The sequence below is a fragment of the Cebus imitator genome, unplaced genomic scaffold (assembly GCF_001604975.1).
Source record: "Cebus imitator isolate Cc_AM_T3 unplaced genomic scaffold, Cebus_imitator-1.0 Scaffold115, whole genome shotgun sequence".
In the NCBI taxonomy this organism is placed as follows: Eukaryota; Metazoa; Chordata; class Mammalia; order Primates; family Cebidae; genus Cebus; species Cebus imitator.
In genome coordinates, this window is record NW_016107430.1 from 3,994,750 (window position 1) to 4,018,372 (window position 23,623).

At 41.0% G+C, this 23,623-nt stretch overlaps 1 protein-coding gene across 3 annotated transcripts in view; it reads left to right on the forward strand.

The window, feature by feature from the left end:
- Positions 1-1,104: 1,104 nt before the first annotated feature.
- The window catches only part of DGKE (diacylglycerol kinase epsilon), a 28,079-nt gene continuing 5,560 nt past the window's right edge, over positions 1,105-23,623 (forward strand). For 2 of the 3 annotated variants that reach the window (XM_017538825.2, XM_037742124.1), the window contains exons 1-8: positions 1,105-1,259; positions 1,774-2,255; positions 10,193-10,352; positions 12,596-12,715; positions 14,874-15,017; positions 15,662-15,819; positions 16,161-16,212; positions 22,710-22,823. In XM_017538825.2, the coding sequence (XP_017394314.1) occupies positions 1,792-2,255; positions 10,193-10,352; positions 12,596-12,715; positions 14,874-15,017; positions 15,662-15,819; positions 16,161-16,212; positions 22,710-22,823 (1,212 nt within the window). In that variant the 5' untranslated portion in view covers positions 1,105-1,259; positions 1,774-1,791. Of the gene's footprint in view, positions 1,260-1,379; positions 1,501-1,773; positions 2,256-10,192; positions 10,353-12,595; positions 12,716-14,873; positions 15,018-15,661; positions 15,820-16,160; positions 16,213-22,709; positions 22,824-23,623 lie in introns of those variants that run through there. The other variant, XM_017538824.2, reaches the window with a different exon arrangement.

The window sequence follows — 23,623 nt, forward strand, 5'->3', positions numbered from 1 at the left end:
TCTTTGCAGTTTTCCTATAATCTATGCATTTCTTTTCGGTTCCTTTGGTCCCTTGCTTTCATGTGGGTTTTCTTTCCATCCTTTCTGCTGGAGGAAGTCTTCAAGGATCAAGTGGTCCCTGGCTCCTCTTCCTACGTATGTGGTAGAAAGGAAGCCGCGGAGTGGAGCTGGGTGGAGCTGTGCGTGCTGGGGTGGTGCCTGCGCCCTCTGGACTCCGTGTTTCTTCGGGGTTGATGAACGGTGGTGCTTACCCGTCCGCGTTCTCCGGGTCGCTAACATGTTGCAGGCTGCAGCCCGCGTAGTCGCGGCGAAGTCCGGGAGCGGGCCTTCCTCCGGAGCCTGGGGCGGGACAACAGCAGCACGAGGCGTGCTCCCATCTCCGGCGGTCTCCGGCTCCCGCTGCTCCCCTTTCTCGCTCCGGGCGCTGGCGGGCGCGGGCGCGGGCGCGGGCGGCGGGGGCGTGGAGGGGAGGACTGCCCGCCACGGCAGGGGGCGGAAACCGCGGCAGGGCTCCGGGTCAGCGGCGACCAGCGGGCTGCGGCCCCGCTCCCCGTCGGCCTCCGCGCCAGCCCGCCTGCCCGCGGCTGAGAAGCGCTCGGGTCTGAGCTACTGCGGCCGCCGCATCTACTTAAGATTGCCGCGGCCATGGCGGGCAGCGCCGCGCAGGCCGCCACCTCCTGTGCTTTCCAGACGGCGTCGGCTTAGGCGGCCGCGGTCTAGGCCAGAGGTTCGGTTTAAGCCCGGAGCACTCGTGTCAGCGCCGGGCGAAGGGCGTGGGCGCGGCCCCTGGATCCCGCGAGGCTCAGGTGCGGCCGGGAAGATGCTCGCGGCCCTCCCCGCCGTCGGCGCCCCAGAATTTTCTATGATAAGGAATTTTTGGCGTTCAACCCTCCATCCTCTCTAACGCCCCACTGTTACTCCGCCCCCTTCCTCCAGGCCCCGCCCCCATCCACTGTGCCCCGGCCCTTTCATCTGTCTCCAGCTTTCTCCACGGCCCCGCCCCCTCAGGGCTGTCTGTCTCCCCTCCCACCTCACACCTCCGCCCCGCCCGTCAGCTCTGGCTCCGCCCAACCACTGGACTCGCCGCCGCAGGCCCCGCCTCCAGCTCCTAACCCCGCGCGCCGCATCGGCGTGCGTGCGGCTGAAGCCTCAAGCGTTCACCCCGCCCGGCTTCATCGCGGCCCGCGGCCCAGCGTCGCGCTCCTCCTGCGCGAGGGCTGCTGAGGCCTGGCCGGGAGCCGCGCCTCAGCCCGCGCGAGGTAGGGGCTCGAGGACGGGCGCGGTGCAGGTCTGCGGAGACCTCCCGAGAGGGGCAAGGGCGCCGGGGGGCGGGCACGGCCCGGGAAAAGACCGCGCCCCGGGCCGGGAGCGGCTGGGCTAGGCCTGGGCCAACGGTTACGTGCGCCCACTGGCGTCGCGTGGCCTGAACGCCGGGCTTTTCGGTGGAGAGCAGCTTGCCCCTGTGTTTTGCGCCCTTCCGTGGGTCTGACGGGCGGCGAGTTGAGGCGGCAGCAGCAGCAGCAGCAGTCCTGGGCTCCCGGACGCGCTCCCGACTTGGGGCGGGTTGGGGAGTGGGGACTGGAGCGTGACGGCTGGACGTCGCCTTCTTGGCGCGGCAGGTACCGGGCGACCGGGGGACGAAGCGCTGGCCCGTCCTGGGGAGAGCGGAGCCACCTGGACTGAGGGCGCCCTCGTTGGCCCCAGAAAGGCAGGAAGGGGGCGGGGAAGGGATGGGGAGCACGGGGTGCAGGTGCCTATTTCTTTCCTCTTTAGGCACCGTCCTTGGAGAAGATGGAAGCGGAGAGGCGGCCGGCGCCGGGCCCGCCCTCCGAGGGCCTGTTTGCGGACGGGCACCTGATCCTATGGACGCTGTGCTCGGTCCTGCTGCCGGTGTTCATCACCTTCTGGTGTAGCCTCCAGCGGTCGCGCCGGCAGCTGCACCGCAGGGACATCTTCCGCAAGAGCAAGCACGGGTGGCGCGACACGGATCTGTTCAGCCAGCCCACCTACTGCTGCGTGTGCGCGCAGCACATTCTGCGGGGCGCCTTCTGCGACTGCTGCGGGCTCCGTGTGGATGAGGACTGCCTCAAGAAGGCCGACAAGCGCTTCCAGTGCAAGGAGATTATGCTCAAGAATGACAGCAAGGTCCTGGACGCCATGCCCCACCACTGGATCCGGGGCAACGTGCCCCTGTGCAGTTACTGTATGGTTTGCAAGCAGCAGTGTGGCAGCCAACCCAAGCTCTGCGATTACAGGTAGGGCCTTCGTGGACACTCACTGTCCCAGAATGCGCCATGGGAGTCAGGATTTCATAGAGTGGTGTAGAGGCCTGCTTTAATCTCTGCAGATGGCTTAAACTCATTTCAAGGAAACAAGCTAATAAATAAACGTCCCTGGGTTTTTGCAACCGTGGCAGCTTTGCAGTGGTCATTTGCTGAGATGATGCGTCCAGCCTCCACTCCTCAGCCAGCCTACCCTTGTGGGTAATAAAACTTGGCTCCTAACGTCATTGCAGAGGCTTCTAAGTGGCACCTGCTTCGTGACCACGGTATATTTTAGCTTTTGTTCCTATCGATTATCTTATTTTAAATAAGGAAAAAGGAAATACGCACAAATTAACTTTTCCCTTCAGCCACGAAACTGATGTGTCACAGGTTTTGTACTATGAATGTACAGTGAAAACAAGTGTCATTCCAAGGCAGCACTTTTATATCTTTGGCCAATATAGCTGTTGCTACCATAGTGAAATAGACTCAAAAAGAACACTGAAAGGAATATTCCTTTTGATGCTTGGTCTTTCAGGACATGTAGAATCTTAGATAAGTGACCTTGATTAAGCCAACAATATTTTAATGTCTTTCATATACATACTGGACAACACATTTTTGTCCTTAAATATTGTCTGAAAATAGGTGACGATGTCCTTTGCTGATTTTGGAGATTGGTAAAGGAGAATGCTGCTTTGCAAATGATCAGTTCAACTCAGTTCACAGTTGAGAAAATTTTTTTTTCTTTTTTTTTTTAATTATTTATTGTTCTCACAGTTGAGAAAATTAAAGCTCGTTAGGTCTACTCTGGTAAGATATGATGGGCCTCCAGGATTTCCAGCTCCAGACTAACACCTAGCTTCCTTTGAGCCTTAAGTGAGGACATCATTGTAATGACTTTTCTGACAAGCAGAAGGGCCCATAAACATGCTTACAAGCTGAAATAGGCAGTAAATAGGAAGCTGCTTTTTAATTGTCTTTAACTTTTTTGGCAGAAACTCGTTAGCATGAGTGCTATATTATGTCAATACCTGTTTTTAAGTCTTATTTTAAATCATTTTACACATTATCAAAGAGGCTTAAGAATAAATGTTCAAAATAATATATTCTAGACAACTACAAAGTTTTGTAACCATGCATTTTTATTTGGCATCTTTAAAAATTAAATGCTGTCCTTCTGGCATCAGTGAGAGCCAAGTTAACAGGGACTTTAAATAAATTTCATAATGAATTGAGTATTGTTCCGTTTCCTTCCCGTCTCTGGTGTAGCCAGCCTCCAGCAGTCTCTGTGTCTGTGCAGACTTAGATTTAAAATGGTTTCCATAAATTACTGTATTTCAGATACTCCTGAACACATAATCATAGTGCTTCTGATCCTCCACCCAAATGATCTTTCTAAAAATGCAAATCTGATTAAGTCCCTGCTCTGCTTAAAACTCTTTAAATTGCTCCCCATCATGTAAGCTGATTGTTTTACAGTATAAATTCCCTCAGTGCTTATTAACAGGGTACCTAAGGTCCTAGTACTCTCTGGCCTCTGCCCTTCTAGTCTTAACCTAACACCACCTGCATGAAGCTTTATGCACCAGCAACACCAAGCTTCTTGTGATTTCCTTTAAATGTCAGGCATTTTCTGACATTTCTGCCCTTTTGCTCAAAGCTTTCCTCTCTTAATATTCTAGCTAGCTTCTAGGCATCTTCAAAGACTCACCCCTTGTCCTTATCCTTTCCCCCAGAACTCTTGCCTGATCTACTCACCTTCCCTCATCCCCTAGTTTTTCCTTCTTGGTGATAACATAATATCCTATATCCCAGAGGTTCTCTAAGTAAGGTCCCTAGACCAGCAGCATCAGCATCTCTTCAAAATCTGCTAAAAATGCTAACTCTAGGGTTGCCAGATTTAGCAAATAAAAATAAAATATTGCAGTATTTGTTGTTTCTCTGAAATTCAAATTTAACTAGGCATTGCCTTTTTTTTTTTTTTTTTTCTGGCAACCCTAGCCACACCCCAAACCTACTAAATCGGAAACTTGGGCATTCTTGAACAGGCCCTACAGGTCCTTCTAAAGATGGAAAACCCCTGCTATATTTATGTGTCTTTAAAAACATGCACCTTTGTCCTTAATTTTGTGTCCTCCCATTGAGCACCCTGAATGTTTATGATAATAGATCTTCTTTTCCTTTACCCTGTAATAGAAATTGCCTGTGTATAATTTAGATGTTTATTATTCCCAAGAGAAGAGAGAGCACAGTGTCCTGAAGTTGTACATATTCTACAATGTTCTGAACTGATTTATGTTGGCAAATAATTTTATACAGGGTTACAGTCTCCTGTGATCTTCTGTAGAAATGAGATATTTTGGAAGGAAAAACAAAATAAATAGCTACTTAAAACCTTTAAGTATAGACCAGACAGTCCTTCTCTGGATTATATCTGTCTTTGAGGAGGGCTTCTTCCATGTCTGCATCACATTCCTAGGGAAGTGAGTGAACTCTGCAGACAAGTTAGCATTTCAGAGGACACTAATGAGAGATGATAACTGAATTTAAAGCCTGCAGAATAAGTGAGAAAGGCCCTTTAATTTTTACTCATTCAGTCATTATACTTACTGAGCATCTATTTTTGTACTAGACACTATGTTAGAGTCTACTTTGCCTGTGGATTTTTTCTTTTTGTGTGTTCCTGTTTCTACCCCTCAACCACTACAACGTATTTCTGCACGTACTATCTTATTTCCCTGTTCTTCCTTTTCTTTTTCTGACCTCTCTTCTGACTAAAATAGGAATTAGGTTATATTTTTACATCATTATATTTATCAAATGAACCTCTGTTTCTTGTAGTGTTCTATCTCATTAAGAGAGAAAGAACTTAAAGTGCTTTTTAAGTCATAGGACTTTCCATTCATTACATCCACCCCACGCCCGACACGCAAATACTGTGCTTAGTAAAACAAAGCTGCTGACTCTCAGAAGGCAGTTACATGGGCCTCAGTGTAATTAGTCTCAGCTTTGATCATGAATTCTGTTTCTATATTCTGTTGGTATGTGTTTATTTATTTCATTAATTATCTGAAACAGAGGAAGATACCAAATCATCTTCTAGAGCAAAGGCGGGCAAACTTACTATAAAGAGCCAAAAGAATTGGCCGGGCACGGTGGCTCAAGCCTGTAATCCCAGCACTTTGGGACGCCGAGGCGGGTGGATCACGAGGTCAAGAGATCGAGACCATCCTGGTCAACATGGTGAAACCCCGTCTCTACTAAAAATACAAAAAAAATTAGCTGGGCATGGTGGTGTAATCCCAGCTACTCAGGAGGCTGAGGCAGGAGAATTGCCTGAACCCAGGAGGCGGAGGTTGCAGTGAGCCGAGATCGCGCCATTGCACTCCAGCCTGGGTAACATGAGTGAAACTCTGTCTCAAAAAAAAAAAAAAAAAAAAAAAAGAATTTTAGGCTTTCCCAATCATTTTGTCTGTCATAATTACTTAACTCTGCCACAGTTGCAGTACAAAACCAGCCATGGACAATACATAAATGAGTGGGTTTACCTGTGTTCCAGTAAAACTTCATTCACAAAATCAGATGGCAGGCATATTTGCAGTTTGCAGAACCCTGTTCTAGTGTGACTCTCATAAATGACCATCTCAACTTTGTGTATAATTAGCTGTCTCCAGCATACTAAAGAAGAGAGCTATTGTGAACAGGTAATTTTTTACAGAAAATGAGCCTTGTTAAACCTTTTTTTTTAAAAAAAAATAAAGCAGTCATACTCCTGCATAAGAACGGCATATAAATTCGTGAAGCATTCCATATTTTCATATGAAGGAACTTTCTAGAGTAATATTCTATGTCTTAATAAGGGTTTTAGTTACATATGTTCATTTATCAAAACTCAGGAAGTACATATATTTATACATTTCATTGTATGTAAATTTTACTCAAAAGGAAAAAACATAAATCACAAATTCTAGATAGTGATAAGCCTATTTGCTGATGTATTTAGGAAGTATTCTAATATCTTCAGTTTACTTGAAAATGTATTAAAAATAAGATGGATAGAAACGTTACAAAGCAATTACAGGAAGATGTTAACAGAAGAATGTACGTGGTAGGCATACCTGTAAAAAATATTTTTTGAGTAAAATATTTTAAAAAGCAAGGAAACTATTATTGCTTTTAGAATATATTTGCTGAAATATTGAAGGGTGGGATCTCATGCTGTCTGCAGTTTACTTTCAAATGATTCAGTAATATATGAGTTTATATTGAAAGAGAGTGGGAGATGTTAATTAAGAATCAGCATGAAGGTGGGCTTAGAGTATTCGTTTTGCTATCCTTTTGACTTCTCTGAAAGTTTGAAATTTTTCAGAATAGAAAGATCATAAGCAATTACCCAGTGACATGATGCTAAAGCTGAAATATCAAGACATTTTAGAAATGTCTTATCTTCCCGGTGAGTTTGAAATCTAGGTTGTTAAATGCTGACAACGTATGTGGCTGGGCATGATGGCTCACGCCTGTAACCCCAGCACTGGGAGGCCAAGGCAGGCAGATCATGAGGCCAGGAGTTCGAGACCAGCCTGGCCAACCTGGTGAAACCCTGTCTCTACTGAAAATACAAAACTTAGCAGGGTATGGTGGCAGGCACCTGTAATCCCAGCTACTCAGGAGGCTGAGGCAAGAGAATGATTTGACCCCGGGGGCGGAGATTGCAGTGAGCCGAGATCATACCATTGCACTCCAACCTGGGCAGCAGAGCGAGACTCCATCTTGAAAAAAAAATATGTAAAGAGACTAGGCTTCAGGTTCGAATATGGTATTTCTAAAGAAGAATGTGATGGTGAGTAATTAATAAGCATTTTATTTTATTTTATTTTATTCAGAGAAGGTCTTGCTCTATACTGCCCAGGCTGGAAGGCAGTGGCATGACTATGGCTCACTGCATTGTCAGCCTCCCAGGTTCAAGCAATTCTTTCACCTCAGCCTTCCGAGTAGCTGGGACTACAGACATGCACCACCATGCCTGCCAGTTTTTTTCTTTTTTGTAGAGATGGTAGTATCATCATGTTGCCCAGGCTGGTCTCAAAACTCCTGGGCTCAAGGGATCATCCTGTCTTGGCCTCCCAAAATTCTGGGATTACAGGCATAAGCCACCATACCTGGTGGCCCTAGTAAGCATTTTAGCTTTACCTTTGTAGAGCAAAGGCTCATAATATCTATTATCTTGGTTAAAATAGTCTTTTCTGGGCCAAGTGTGGTGGCTCACACCTGTAATCCCAGCACTTTGGGAGGCAGAAACAGACAGATAACCTGAGGTCAGGAGTTCGAGACTAGCCTGACCAACATGGAAAAACCCATCTCTACTAAAAATACAAAATTAGCCAGGCGTGGTGGCACATGCCTGTAATCCCAGCTACTCAGGAGGCTGAGGCAGGAGAATCACTTGAACCTGGGAGGCAGAGGTTGTGGTGAGAGGAGATCATGTCATTGCACTCCAGCCTAGGCAACAAGAGCAAAACTCTTGTCTCAAAAAAAAAAAAATCTTTTCTGAAATTTATAAGAATTTAGCCGGGCGCGGTGGCTCACGCCTGTAATCCCAGCACTTTGGGAGGCCGAGGCGGGTGGATCACAAGGTTAAGAGATCGAGACCATCCTGGTCAACATGGTGAAACCCCGTCTCTACTAAAAATACAAAAAATTAGCTGGGCATGGTGGTGCGTGCCTATAATCCCAGCTACTCAGGAGGCTGAGGCAGGAGAATTGCCTGAACCCAGGAGGCAGAGGTGAGCCGAGATCGCGCCATTGCACTCCAGCCTGGGTAACAAGAGCGAAACTCTGTCTCAAAAAAAAAAAAAAGAATTTAGTAAATGGAAAATGTTCTGTCACAAATTTGTTGGGGATAGAAAATATTAATTTGTGAATTTTGCTAGGACATGTACTCTTTGGGGGAGGAAAGAAGGTTAATTCTTCATAATATACCAGATTAATTCTGGGCAGATTAATGCAGGGATTTGTTTGTTTGTTTTGTTTTGTTTGAGACAGTCTCACTCTGTTTGCTCAGGTATCTCAAGCATAAGCTAGTATCATTTAAAACAATTTTTAAAATTTATACAAGTAGTTCATGAATATATTCTGGTTTTTAGGCTGTCAAGGAATACATACAAAAAAATATGTAGGCTGAAAGGTTAATATCCTTCCCATTCCTCAGTCCTATTTTTCTTTCTGGAGGAAACCATTATGAAATAATTCAGTGGGTATCCTTTCTGATTGCTTTTGATGGTAATATATGATTTTAAAATTAATGGTAGACCAGTAAGTAGAGATATGATACCTCAGCCACATAACCAGTGTATTATACTTACTCAAGTTTAGTTTGCAATCAACAAATGTGATTATACAAATTTTGTTTTCTCTGTAACAGTTTATGCAGAGAACTCTTTCTTTTAGCAGTAAATAGTACTCAAGTAAACAGCACTAAGTACTTGACAAATCTGAACATCCAAAAGGGAGAGACAGCTTAAAATAGAAGGCCAAGAGAGGACCTCGGGGTGAAAAAAATGATTATCCTCTTTTTTTTAATTACTATTTATTTAATTATAACCACTCTTTTCTGGTGGCCTGCTTTATCTGTCCAGTCATATCTGTCTTATCCGAGAGTGGATTAAATACTTAGCAGATTAATAATAGAAACCCAGGACCTTTACTAGGTCTGCTCTCAGCTTGTTTTAAGAATTGGGTCCAAACATAGAGGCAAATCCAAATGAAAATGTTCTTAATGTCTATTTCAAAAGAAAACGTGTATTATTTTCATGTTAACTGACAAAACACACTGTTGTACTTATATTTACAAGTTAAGAGATTTTCAGGCTGGACCCTGAGGAACTCTTCAAGGGCCCATGTCAGTGGGACATTTAATAAAAGCAAAGACTTTAGGCCTTATGAACCTACATTTCAGCTAGAGCACAAATATATATAAAGTTATTGTTTTAGATCAGCTTTTGTTTCTGTAGGTTATATCTATTGATATTTACCATGTCATAAATTAAAACTGATAAATTTTTAAAATATTTTAAAATAATAATAACAAATTATTTTTATGAAAATTTAGTGAGGAGAGTTACATTGTTTTAATTCTTTGCACGTTTCTTTGACTTATAATCCAGCTAGATTATCATATTTGCTTCTGTTGTCATAGCACATGTCATAAAGCTTCGGGAAAACTCCACTGTACATTTTTGAGAGGATGAGGGTGAAATAACTCTTTAGTAGTAGTATTAAAATTTTAACCTCACAGATCTTGGGGGTCTGAATGAATCTCGGGGGCCCCAAGCTACACTTTAAGAAATGCTGTCAGGCTGGTCACAGTGCCTCACACCTGCAATCCCAGCACTTTGGGAGGCCGAGATGGGTGGCTCATTTGAAGTCTGGAATATAAGACCAGCCTGGCCAACATAATGAAACCCCATCTCTACTAAGAATACAAAAATTAGCTGGGCAGTAGTGGCGCATACCTGTAATCCCAGCTACTCGGGAGTTGAGGCAGGAGAATCACTTGAGCCTAGGAAGTGGAGGTTGCAGTGAGCTGAGATCACACCATTGCACTCCAGTCTGGGTGACAGTGAGAACCTGTCTCAAAAAAACAAAAAAGGAAATACGGTTAGATTAAACTGCCAAATATGTTCAAACCTTATTGCTCCGAAAGCTTGACTAGTATACCCTGGGGCATAAAAAGAAAAAAAAAAAGAAAAAAACCTTATCGCTCCATTTCACTGTGCACATAGAGTTATATATCTTTTATTTGCCAAATTTTATGGTAAGTAGTGATAAAATTACTGTTTTATTTTTTAGCAAAAATGATTGTTTTGTGGGTTATCAATGAGATTATGGTTTAAAATTAATTAATGCTTGTTTCTTCTTTCCCTCAGGTGCATTTGGTGCCAGAAGACAGTACATGATGAGTGCATGAAACATAGCTTAAAGAATGAAAAGTGTGATTTTGGAGAATTCAAAAACCTAATCATTCCACCAAGTTATTTAACCTCCATTAATCAGATGCGTAAAGACAAAAAAACAGATTATGAAGTGGTAAGTATAATTTATTTTTCTTATGTGATTGATTTTTTAAAAGCTGCTTAAGTCATTGTTTGAGATGGTTAAGACTATGTAAGAAGAATCGGTGCCAGGAATAAAATAAACTGAAATAGCAGATCAAGACCAAGGAGGGAAATAAAATGCCATTATGGTAAGCCATAAAACCCTACCTAGCTCCTAGAGATGGGTCAAAAATTTGGGCTTTTGAGTTCTTTCATGTCTAAAAGGAAATTGGAAATGTTATATTAGTGGTTTCTATATCATTGCCTGCATCTGAATAATTTAGGGAGCTTTTTAAAAATACAGACTTCTGAGTAGTACTTTCATTGCCATATTTGATTTAGTAGGTCTAGGGTAGGTCCAGGAATTCATCTTTTTTTTTTTTTCCTAAGGTCCTCAAGTGATTCTGATGAACAGCCAGGTTTGGGATTCATGATTATTGTCAGTAAAAAGAAAATAGATTGTCCTCACACCTTATTCCAAAAATACTTTTCTATTTGGAACTTTATACAGGGTTCCTAAAGTTTACTTTGCACATTAAATGTTCCCACAAATAATGGTGAACATTAAACTTGTTGACAACCGTTTATAGTTGATGTAACTATTACTGTATCTCTCAGTCTTAAATTTACAGATTTATTTTCTAATTGGATATACCAAAATAATTGAACTATTTTATTTTCAAATTGTACCTTTTTCAAATTAAGATTTTATATCTTAAATGTCACCTTTGTCAGTATTCCTGCAAGAAAAGGGACATTTTTAAATTTTCAAACATTAATATTGTTTTGACACTTTTTTTTTTTGAGACAGAGTTTTGCTCTTGTCGCACATGCTGGAGTGCAGTGGTGCTGTCTCGGGTCACTGCAACTTGCGCCTCCTGGGTGCAAGCAATTCTCCTGCCTTAGCCTCCAGAGTAGCTGGGGTTACAGGCATGCACCACCACACCCTGCTAATGTTTGTATTTTTAGTAAAGACGGGGTTTCACCATGTTGGCCAGGCTGGTCTCGAACTTCTGACCCCAAGTGATCCACCTGCCTTGGCCTCCCAAAGTACTGGGATTACAGATTACAGACATGACCCACTGCGCCCGGCCCAACTCTTTTTTTTTAGACAGACTCTCATTCTTTAGCCCAGGCTGGAGTGCAGTGGCATGATCTTAGCTTTCTACAGCCTCTGCCTCCCAGGTACCAGTTCAAGCAATTCTCCTGCCTTAGCCTCCAAAGTAACTGGGATTATAGGCATGTGCCACCATGCCCAGATAATTTTTGTATTTTTAATAGAGATGGGGCTTCTCCATGTTGGGCAAGCAGGTCTTGAACTCCTGACCTCATGATCCTCCCACCTTGGCCTCCCAAAGTGTTGGGATTACAGGCATGAGCCACCACGTCCAGCCGACACTTTTTTAAAATGTACAAGTCTCTTATTTATCTGAGTTTAATCCGAGATCACAAGAGAGGAGAATCACTAAGTAAAACCACAGAATAACTTCAGTAATGGCTACATCTACAAGGAGAAGGGAAGAAGAAATGGTTACATTATGAAAAACATTAATTTCATTTGACTTTAAGCTATTAGAAATCCAGATTTTTTTCATCTGAATACCCCATTTTAAAAAAAGAAATAAAAAGGCCGGCACAGTGGCATATGCCTGTAATCCCAGCTACTCGGGGGGCTGAGGCAGGAGACTCGCTTGAACCCAGGAGGTGGAGATTGCATTGACCCGAGATCATGCCATCACACTCCAGCCTGGGCAACAAGAGCGAAACTCCATCTCAAAAAAGGAAAAGCTTGCAAAATATGCTAGAATACATCCAATAAAGGAAAATCAAGGTAAAAGATCAGAGAAAATCAGTGTCTATTCTATGAATGGCTGAAAGTTATGGAAGGACATATTTTCAACTCAGCTTAAGTCCAAACTTTCTAATAATTAGATGTAGCAGTGTAATGGGCTGCATTTTTAGTAAGCTCCTTATGTGAGTTTCTGAGCATATGCTGGATGACTTATCTAGAATAATGTAGAAGAGAATTAAACATTGAATGAGAGGTTAAATTAGTTAATTGCTGGGGTTCCCTTCCATTCGTAGAATTCTTTGACTTTTATATTGAATTGAAAGAACTGGTATAGTTGTTTTCATTTCAGCAAATTATAGCACCATTGTAATCAAGGCATGGAAAATGTGCTTGTCATCTCTGAGATACTAAACCCTTTTCCCTCATGGCATTTTTTTTTTTAGCTAGCCTCTAAGCTTGGAAAGCAGTGGACCCCATTAATAATTCTGGCCAACTCTCGTAGTGGAACTAACATGGGAGAAGGACTGTTGGGAGAATTTAGGATCTTGTTGAATCCAGTCCAGGTAACTAAAGAAGAAAACTTCCTTTTTTTATTAATGTTTTCATTTTCCCTAAAATGCAATGGTTATTAATGCTTTAAGTCACTAATCACCTGATCATAGGAAAGAATAATAATTACAAAAAGATCAGCTATTAAATATGTAGAGAAACAGGAATTCCTGTGGTGGGAATATAACATGGTACAACCTCTTTGGGAGACATCTTGGCAGTTTATTAAAAAGTTAAACATAAATTTATTACATCTCCTAGCAATTCCTCCACTAGGAATCTACCCAAGGGAAGTGAAACATATTTCTCACAAAGACTTGCATGAAAATATTCAAAGCAGCAATTATTCATGGTAGCCAGAAAGCATAAACAGCCCAGCTGTCCATCAGCTGGTGAGTTGTTAAACAAAATGTGATGGTATCGATACAATGGAATACCATTAAATGACAAAAAGGAACAAGCTGTTGATACATACATATTACAATAAATGAACCTCAAAAACATAGTAAGTGAAAGAAGACAGATACAAGGGACTTTATATTGTATGATTCTGTTTATGTGATCTGTCTAGAAAAGGCAAATCTGTAGAGGTAGAGAATAGATTACTGGTTGCCTGAGGCTAGGGCTGGAAATGGGGAGTGACTGCAAATGGACATTGAGGGATCTTATTGAAGCAACAGAAATGTTCTAAACCGGATGATAGTGGTAGTTGTGCAACTCAGTGAACTTATTAAAAATTATTGACTTGTTCACTTCAAATGGGTGAATCTTATATGTAAATTACACCTCAGTTTTAAAAATAAAAGGGATCGTTAAGATTGAATGTACAACTAGCAACTTTGAAAAATTAACCCCAAAACAAAAAAAATTACAAGAAACCCCACTAATTTAAAAAAAGAAAAATTAAACAACCCATTGTGTAACAATTAGAAATGCAGTAACTTTGTCCTTCCAATTTGTATTTTTTACTCTTTCAATATTATACAGTTTAAGAAAATTATAAAAAATAAAGGAAAAAATCATTTGCAATTTCCCCATACAAATACATTGGTTTTCTTTTTTCTTGTTCTTTCCATTAATTATGCATTTACTTTGCATATTAACAGTACTATAACAATAATCTATATACAAATTTGCATTCTGATTTTTTTTAACTTTAATGGTATAAATATTTTTCTTTGTTTCTACATAGTTCTCATAATTACATATTTAACAACTAGAATAATTGAATGGATTATTTACCCAGTCTCCTATTGTTGAAGGGTAACACTGTCTCTATGATTGTATTATAAGTAATGCCACAGTAAATATTTTTATACATATTTTTGGGCATTTTTGTCTTCCGAAATATTTTTTCTAGGATCATTGGCAGAATTATGGATTATCAAAGCTACTTGCATTTTTACATCATTTTCTATGTATTGCAAAATTGCTTTTCCAGAAATTTGTACTAACTTGCACTGGTGATTTTTTTTTTTTTTAAGCCAGTGTAAGATATGAAACACTAGTTAAAGGTGAACTTAGCACATTGTGGTTTATGTGAACAGGAAGGAGGTAATGTGGTATAATAGATAAACTATAAATTTAATTTTTTTTATTTTTTGAGACAGAGTCTTGTTCTGTCAAGCTGGAGTGCAGTGGCACGATCTTGGCTCACTGCCACTTCTGCCTCCCAGGTTCAAGTGATTCTTCTATCTCAGCCTCCTGAGTAGCTGGGATTACAGGGGCACACTACCACACCAGCTTATTTTTGTATTCTTAGTAAAGACAGGATTTCACCATGTTGGCCAGGCTAGTCAAACTCCTGACCTCAAGTGATCTACTCACCTTTGCCTCCCAAAGTGCTAGGATTATAGGCGTGAGCTACCACCCCCAGCCTGAATTTGTATTTCAGCACTTAATTACCTGGAGAATCACAGGCAAGTGATTTAACCTTCCTGCAGCTTAGTTTCCAGCTCAACAGACTGAGGCTAACTCTTGCTTTATAGAGTCAGTGTGGGGATGAGCTACAATGAATAGAAAGAGTCTGGCACAGTGCCTGGCTTATTGTTAAAGATAAATACGTAGTAGCCAGTAGTGTTATTTAACTATATCTCTACTCATCTAGAGGGAAATCATCTTGAGAGATAACGGAAAATGTTGGATGAAAATAACTTTTTCTTTTGTTTCTAGATTTTTGATGTAACTAAAACTCCTCCTATCAAAGCCCTACAACTCTGTACTCTTCTTCCATATTATTCAGCTCGAGTACTTGTTTGTGGAGGGGATGGGACTGTGGGCTGGGTCCTGGATGCAGTTGATGACATGAAGATTAAGGTATTAGTCTTTAAAAACTACTACAGGACGACTTCTGAGATAAATATACTATACATATACATGTACACATACACATATTTTTTTTTTATTTTTTCTAATTTTTTTTTTTTTTTTTTTTTTTTTTTTGATACTGTCGCACACTGTTACATAAGCTGGAATTCAGTGTTAAAAATACTGCTAACTGCAATAGCCATCTCTCAGGTTCAAGCAATCCTTCTACCTCAGCCTATAAAGTTGCTGGAACTATAGGTGTGCACTACCACACCTGGATAATTTTTGTTTTTTTGTAGGGACAGGGTTTCACTATGTTGCCTGGGTAGCTCTCAAATTCTTGGACTCAAGCAGTCCTCCCACCTTGGCATCCCAAAGTGCTGGGATTACAGGCATGAACTACCATGCCCAACCTAATATAGAATATTTTTGCTTTATATTTTTTATTATGCAGATGAATATTAGACATTGCCAGTTTCAAATAGTTAAGAATGAGATGTTTTGATTAAGCATTTAGCACAAACTTTAGCAAAACAGCCTACAGTTGTTATATGTGTATCTTTACTGCCTTGATCTCATGAAATTTTACAAAATGTTATTACCCAGTAAATAGTCTGCAGAGAAAAATCTAAAACATCTCTTCTGTATTCTAGGGACAAGAAAAGTACATTCCGCAAGTTGCAGTCTTGCCTCTGGGAACAGGCAACGATCTATCCAATACATTGGGTTGGGGTGCAGGTTATGCTGGAGAAATTCCAGTTGCACAGGTCTTACGAAATGTAATGGAAGCAGATGGAATTAAACTAGATCGGTAAGTTACATTTCTCCAAAAAGTAGATTTATTGAGATTTAGTCATAATTGTTTGATTTAAAATGAAGACTTGTCCAGATGAAAAGTGGCATGTAATTTAAATGTGAAAGACTCTATTAGTTGTTATTTACACATAGATGCTGGTGTTTTGTTTTATTATGTAAGAGTCAAAGTAATAAGTTATACTGAGTACATATCCCTAAATTTGCATGCTCATATACATGTGGTTACTCTTTTAGATGGTATTTTAATAGAAAACCCTCATTTATCCAAATATCCAGAGTACAAGGTTTATTGTAAAAAGTGCTGGGTTTTTTGTTTTTTTTTTTTCTGTTTTTTAGATGGAAAGTTCAAGTAACAAATAAAGGATACTACAACTTAAGAAAACCCAAGGTATGTTGTTAGTGCTTCAGTTGGAAGTAGTTTCAGCTTCACTGCACAAGATTCAGCACTCTGTGGTGAGATACAGAGACCTGGTGCTTATCTCAAGGGAGCTGGCTGTGGAGCAGAACAGAAACTTCTAAGCTTACCTCACAAACTGGACTGAAAATGTGTTATGGGAGAGAACAGGGTGCAGGTGTGGTTAGTTCTGCCCTAGCTGATCAGGCTGAGAAGATTCAGAGAAAGTGATATGGGAGTTGGTCCTTAAAAAAGCAAAGGACTTACCAGGCAGAGGGAATAGAGGCAAGAGTACAAAGCGTGGTTAGCAAGTAGCAAATAATACAGAGCTAGCAGATCTATGTTTTTAAAAGATACTCTGGAGATAATGTGAAAATAGCATAGAAGCCTGCACTAGGGAGAATCAGGATGAGGACATTTTAGAGGTAGAATTCATGAGTACTTGACAACTGATTAGTATAAAGAGAAGAGAGAACATACATTTTACTACTAAATTTCTAGTTTTTATAACTGGATGTATGGAAATGACTATAAGAAAAATACCAAGTTTCAGGTTTGCCTGGGAAGAAAATAAGATAGATATTGGGCATATCAATCTAAAAGTCTTTGAAGTATTGAACAAGAAGTTGGAAGTTTAGGCTTATTGCTCAGGAATAAAGACCGAGCTAGAGATGCAAATTGAGGAATCCAGACTGGGTTAGGAAGTAAAATAAACCAGGGTGGGGGCAAGGGGAGTAACCCAAGTTGTGAGATTCAAGTCCCTAGTTATCAGCCTTTGAACTGAAGCTTTATTTCTGGTAATTGTTTAAATGCTGAGAATGCATGAGAGAATGTGGGGAGTGAGAGGGGAAAAGAGAGCCAAGAACTACTTTTTTTTTTTTTTTTTTTGGAGATAGGGTCTCGCTCTGTCACTCAGGGTGGAGTGCGGTGTTATGATTACAGCTCACTGCAGCCTTGACCTCTGGGCCCAAGCAGTTCTCCCACCTCAGCCTCCCAAGTAGCCTGGACCACCAGCATGTGCCACCATGTCCAGATAGTTTTGTTTTCGTTTTGTCTCCTTATATTGCCTGGGCTGAAATTGAACTCCTAGGCCCAAGCAATCCTCCCACCTCAGCCTTCCAAAATGTTGGGATTACAAGCTTGAGCCACTGTGCCCAGACAGGAACTACATTTCGAAAATAGATATATTTAGATGACACAGATTGAGAGGCCATGAAAAGAGACTAAAGAATGTAGTAAGTAAATAAGGAGAAAACAGAAAGAGAACTGCAATAGGTGGGTGATAAACAACAAAATAATGCAGACTTTAAAGAAGAGCATTTGGGGAACACTGACGCATGTTTCTCTGCTTCTCTGTGTCCTTGCCACTAAAATCCCTCTAAAATGGTGATACCTATCTTGTATAGATCTTTGAGAAAGGGCAAAACCCTAAGGACAAAGAGATCACAGCAGTCTTTAAGAAGCCAAAACTAGAAAGGTTAGCATATTGAAAAAAGCTGAAAAGTACCTACACTGCAGAAAACTAAGGAAGAAACCAGTTTATTGAGCAGAACCAAGCAAAGGCTTAGGAATTCAGGTCACCACATCACTTAGAGAGCAGTAGTATAAAGCGTGTCTGAAAACAGAAAGAGTAAGCCGAAGACGCTGTTTGTCCCTTAGATCACTTCCCCTTTCCCCAGCTTCATGTAGTCATTTACTACCCTCCTCAATTCAGGTAGTAGATTGGAGGTTTACTCTGGAAAGTTTAAGCTATAGAGACTCTAGCCACCTAAAGACATACCAAAAATAGATTTAATGCAAAGTGAGATTACTGGCCCTTTTCATCCACTCAACTTCAAGAATAGTAACAGAGAGGATTTCTCTCTGGGGAAGCTACTTGCCCAAGATATTTGGGTGTCCCTTAGCAAAAGGACCAGATTTTTGCACTTTATTTCTATAATGGAGCTTATCCCCTAGCAGGACCTGCTTTTGGATGCAAAGTTCACAGTTGGCCTTTTATACCTTATTCTTTTTTTTTTTTTTTTTTTTTTGAGACGGAGTTTCGCTCTTGTTACCCAGGCTGGAGTGCAATGGCGCGATCTCGGCTCACCGCAACCTCCGCCTCCTGGGTTCAGGCAATTCTCCTGCCTCAGCCTCCTGAGTAGCTGGGATTACAGGCACGCGCCACCATGCCCAGCTAATTTTTTGTATTTTTAGTAGAGACGGGGTTTCACCATGTTGACCAGGATGGTCTCGATCTCTTGACCTCGTGATCCACCCGCCTCGGCCTCCCACAGTGCTGGGATTACAGGCTTGAGCCACCGCACCTGGCCCTATACCTTATTCTTAAAACATGAACATATACAGTTAAGGATCGGAGGCACAAACAAGCACTTAAGGAAAGCCTCTACCGTGAGAGAGCCCCAAAGAAACTAAAAGAAAGAATTGTAGGAAGCACAGTCCAGCAATTCAGGGAGCAGGACTAATGTTCTCAGAGAAAAATGAAAATATTAATAGAATAGTGTTCTATAAAAGGAACATTCAGAAACACACGCCCCGAAAAAGGCTCTTATAAACTAAAATTCCGTATTCGATTGGAAAGTACAGTTGAAGACACCACTCAGAAAATAACAACAGAAAGCAAAGGAACTGGACATGGAGGCACACGCCTGTAGTCCCAGTAACTTGGGAGGCTGAGGCAGGGAGATTGCTTGAACCCAAGAGTTCAAGGCTGCAGTGAGCTATCATCACGCACGCCACTGCACTCCAGCCTGGGTGAGAAAGTGCAGATGAAACGCCATCTCTAAAAAGAGAAAGAATACAGAAGTAGTATTTAAAATTTAAAAATCAAGAAATGGCCAGGCATGGTGGGTCATGCCTGTAATCACAGAACTTTGGGAGGCTGAGGTGGGTGGATCACCTGAGGTCAGGAGTTTGAGACAAATTAGCCTGGCTTGGTGGTGGGCACATGTAATCCCAGCTACTCAAGAGGCTGAGGCAGGAAAATTGCTTGAACCTGGGAGGCAGAGGTTGCAGTGAGCCTCGCACCACTGTGCTCCAGAAAATAGATTCGAGAAAGTATTAAGAGATCATTTAAAATTGTTCCTGTGCTCAAAAGTATTTGTCAGGTATCATAGTGCCTGAAATGCCAACATTAAAGATGTCTTTTTTTGATAGTAGCCAATCTTACAGGTGTGAAGTGATAGCTCATTGTGGTTTTCATTTGCAATTCTCTGATGATTAGAAATGTTCAGCATTTTTTCATATACAGGTTGAATATCCCTTATCCAAAAAAATGGTTGGGACCAGAAGTATTTCAGATTTCTGATTTTTTATTTTGGAGTATTTGCAGAATATGTAGCCATTGAGCATTTCTAATCTGAAAAGCTGAAATCTAAAATGCTCCCATGAGCATTTCCTTTGAGTGTCATGTCAGTGCTCAAAAGGTTTCAGATTTGGGAACATTTCAGATTTCAGATTTTCATTTTAGGAATGCTGAACCTGTATCTGTTGGCCATTTTTATGTATTTTGAAAAATGTCTCTTCAAATCCTTTGCCCATTTTTTAATAGGGTTATTGGTTGTTATTGAGTAGCTTGAGTTCCTTCTACCTTTTGGATATTGGTTCCTTATGGAGTGTATGATTTACAGATATTTTCTTGTAAGCTGTGGGTTGCCTCTTCACTTCACTCAATTGTTTGCCTTTGCTGTGTAGAATCTTTTTAGTGTGATGCAATCCATTTTGTCTATTTTTACTTTTATTGCCTGTGTTTTGGGGGTCATATCAAAAAAATAACTGCCCAGGCCAATGTCATGAAGCTTTCTCCTTATATTTTAGTACTTTTGTAGTTTCAGGTTGTACATTTAAGTCTTTAATCCATTTTGAGTTGATTCTTTATAAGGGGTGAGATAAGGGTTGATTTTCATTGTTCTACATGTGGATATCCAGCTTTCCCAGTACCATTTATCGATGAGACTGTCCTTTCCCTATTGTGTGTTCTTGGCACCTTTGTCAGAAATCAGTTGGCCGTAGATATGTGTATTTATTTTGGGGTTTCCTATCCTATTTCATTGGTCAGTAATAGCAAGTGTTGGCAAGGATGTGGAGAGGAGAGAATCCTTGTACACTGTTGGTATTGTAAATTAATACAACCGTTTTGGGAAACAATATGGAGGTTCCTCAAAAATCTAAAACTAGAATTACCATATGTTCCAGCAATCCTATTTATAGATACATACCCAAAGGAATTGAAATCATTATATCAGACAGATGTCCGTGTTCCCATGTTCATTGCATCATTATGTACAATAGCCAAGATGCAGAAATAACCTAAGTGCCCATCAGTGAATGAATGATTTTTTAAATATGCCATATATACACAATGGAAAACTAGTCAGACTTTAAGAAAAAAGAAAATCTGTCATTCTCAGCAACGTAGCTGAACCTAGAGGACATTATCTTAAATAAATAAGCCAGGCACAGAGAGACACATACTGTATGATGTCCCTTATATGTGGAATCTAAAAAATCAAACTCAAGAGTAGAATTGTGGTTACCAGAAGCCGTAGGGGATAGGAGAGTAGATGGATAAAGGGGAGACGTTGGTTAATAGGTACAAAGTTTTAGTTAGATGGGAAGAATAAGTTCTGCTATTGTACAGCTTGGTGACTATAGTTAATAATAGTGTATATTTTCAAATTGCTAAAAGAGAAGATTTTTTTTATATGAGACAGGGTCTCACTCCGTTGACCAAGCTAGAGTTCAGTGGCATGATCACAGCTCACTGCAGCCTATACCTCTTGGGCTCAAGTGATCCTCCAATCTTAGCCTCACTAGTAACTGGGACAAAAGGCATATGCCACCACACCCCGCTAATTTTCTTTTCATTATTTTCAGTAGAGATAGGATTTTCCTATGTTGCCCAGGCTGATCTCATACTCCTTGGCTCAAGCAATCATCCCACCTCAGCCTCCCAAAGTGCTGGGATTACAAGCATGAACCACCGTGCTCAGCCTAAAAGAGAGGATTTTAAATGTTCTCACCACAAATAAATGATAATATTTGAGGTGATGGATATGCAAAAAATAAATGATATATTTCTCATTCATACCAGGATGTATTACTACTCAGTAGTAAAGCAGAGCTGAGTATTTAAAAATATTTGTTTATCAGAAATCATTCCTCCGAAGATGGACAAAGTTTCACACCACTTAGATGATTCAAATAAGAAGACATATTCTCAGCCATTTGCTATCATTAAATAAGATATGTCATTAAAAATAAATATGCTACAATCAGGTAGGGTCTCCTTAACTCTAGAGAATAACATCTTAAACAATCAAATACAAGAGGGAACTTCATTGCTCTATACATTCCAAGAAGTATTTTGTGCCCACCTGGTGCCAGACACTGTCCTAGGTGCTGGAGTTTCAGTGATGAAGGCCTTGCCTTCATGAAGCTTATGTTGCCCTACTCTTAGTTTCTGAATAAAGGACCCCTAGGAAACTGGGGGAACAAATTCAGTTAAAAAATAAAGACAAATTAATGTACGTTGACATATTTTACTTAAGATGTTTACAGGGTTTTTTTGTAAACAACTAGGATTGAAAATTATATTTTGGCAGTGAAGAGACAGACATTTAGTGAATGTTCCATAAGAGATGAATGGGAAAAGGATGAAAAGAACAGGTGACCAAATTTAGACTTAACATCAAAAGGATGAAGAGCAAAAGTCAGAATTTTTAGATGGCAGAAAGAAAGCATGAGAACTCATACCTGATCTCACTTTTTTCAGTGAGGCAAGAATAAAGATCATCTGAACATAACAAAGGCAAGCGGAGGCTGGTTATCAGGGACTTGAGGAGAGTTGCAAGTTTTGAAGTAACCACTAGGAAACAGAGGAAATGAGAGATCTATAGGATTACTGTGCCCTATTAGTGATTGTGGCCAGCCATCCTTGGAAATAACTTTGTAGCAGGATCATAATTATAAGATTCTCACCTCCAGCGTCCAGCAACCTGGAAGTAGAACAGAGAAAACAGTTTGATTTAGAGAAGATTAACAAGTAAGGCTGAGAAGAGGTAAAGGGGTGTTGGAGCAAAGGATGGTGTTGAGTACAGTCATTGAAATGATTGACCTTGGAATCCAGGCCACGTTGGGAAGTAAGATAAATTAAGGGGAGACCAGTAGCCTGGGTTAGGACTAATAGAAGCTGAGAGCTTGGAGGTTGTGATAAATGTGAAAAGCAAATGTAATGGGAACACAGGCGTGAAAAGCCTGGAAGCATCAAGTAGAGCCATTGTAGATGGTAAGGTGTGAGATGTAGCATATAAAACAGAAGTGGAAGATGAAATTTACATCCGTAATTATCAGCCTTGAACGGAAGCTTTATTTCTGGTAACTTCACCAGACAGTACAAAGTAGCCATACAAGACTAAGATTGACATTTAATTATGACTCAGGCTTAGGTGGAACCTAAGCCTAACCTTGCTTATTCTTACCCTTTCTCACAGGAATTCACAATGAACAACTATTTTTCTGTTGGACCTGATGCTCTCATGGCTCTCAATTTTCATGCTCATCGTGAGAAGGCACCATCTCTGTTTTCTAGCAGAATTCTTAATAAGGTGTGTTGGATAAAATAACATTTCCTGCTTATCATCGAAGGTACAGTAAAAATCAATAGTTCAATTATATTTAGCACTCTTAGATTCAGATTGAACTAACTTACAGGAATATTTACCTGCTCTGTTTTGTGTAGGACTGTCAAATCAGATCTTTTTTATTAATTAGATCTTTAAATGTATTTTATCAGGCTGGGCACAGTGGCTCATGCCTGTAATTCTAGCACTTTGGGAGGCAGAGGCAGGTGGATCACTTGAGGTCAGGAGTTCGAGACCAGCCTGGCCAACATGGTGAAACCCCGTCTCTACTAAAAATACAAAATTAGCCAGGTATGGTGTCAGGTGCCTGTAATCCCAGCCACTTGGGAGGCTGAGGCAGGAGAATCCCTTGAAACCGGGAGGCAAATGTTGCAGTGAGCTGAGATCACACCACTGCATTCCAGCCTGGGCAACAGAATGAAACTCCATCTCAAAAAATAAAAAAACTTTATCAATGTATTTTATAACTCTAACAAATTTTTTAAATTCAAATTTGGGATGTTTTATAGCATATTTTGCTTAGGAACTAAATTGAATGTGTGATAGCTTATCTTAAATGGCAGCTAAAATTGGAAGAAAATTTTAGGCAGAATAAATTTTTGATAAAGTCATTAATGGAAAAGATTTCATTGGTTTGAAAAACCTCCAGGCCGGGCACGGTGGCTCAAGCCTGTAATCCCAGCACTTTGGGAGGCCGAGGCGGGTGGATCACGAGGTCAAGAGATCGAGACCATCCTGGTCAACATGGTGAAACCCCGTCTCTA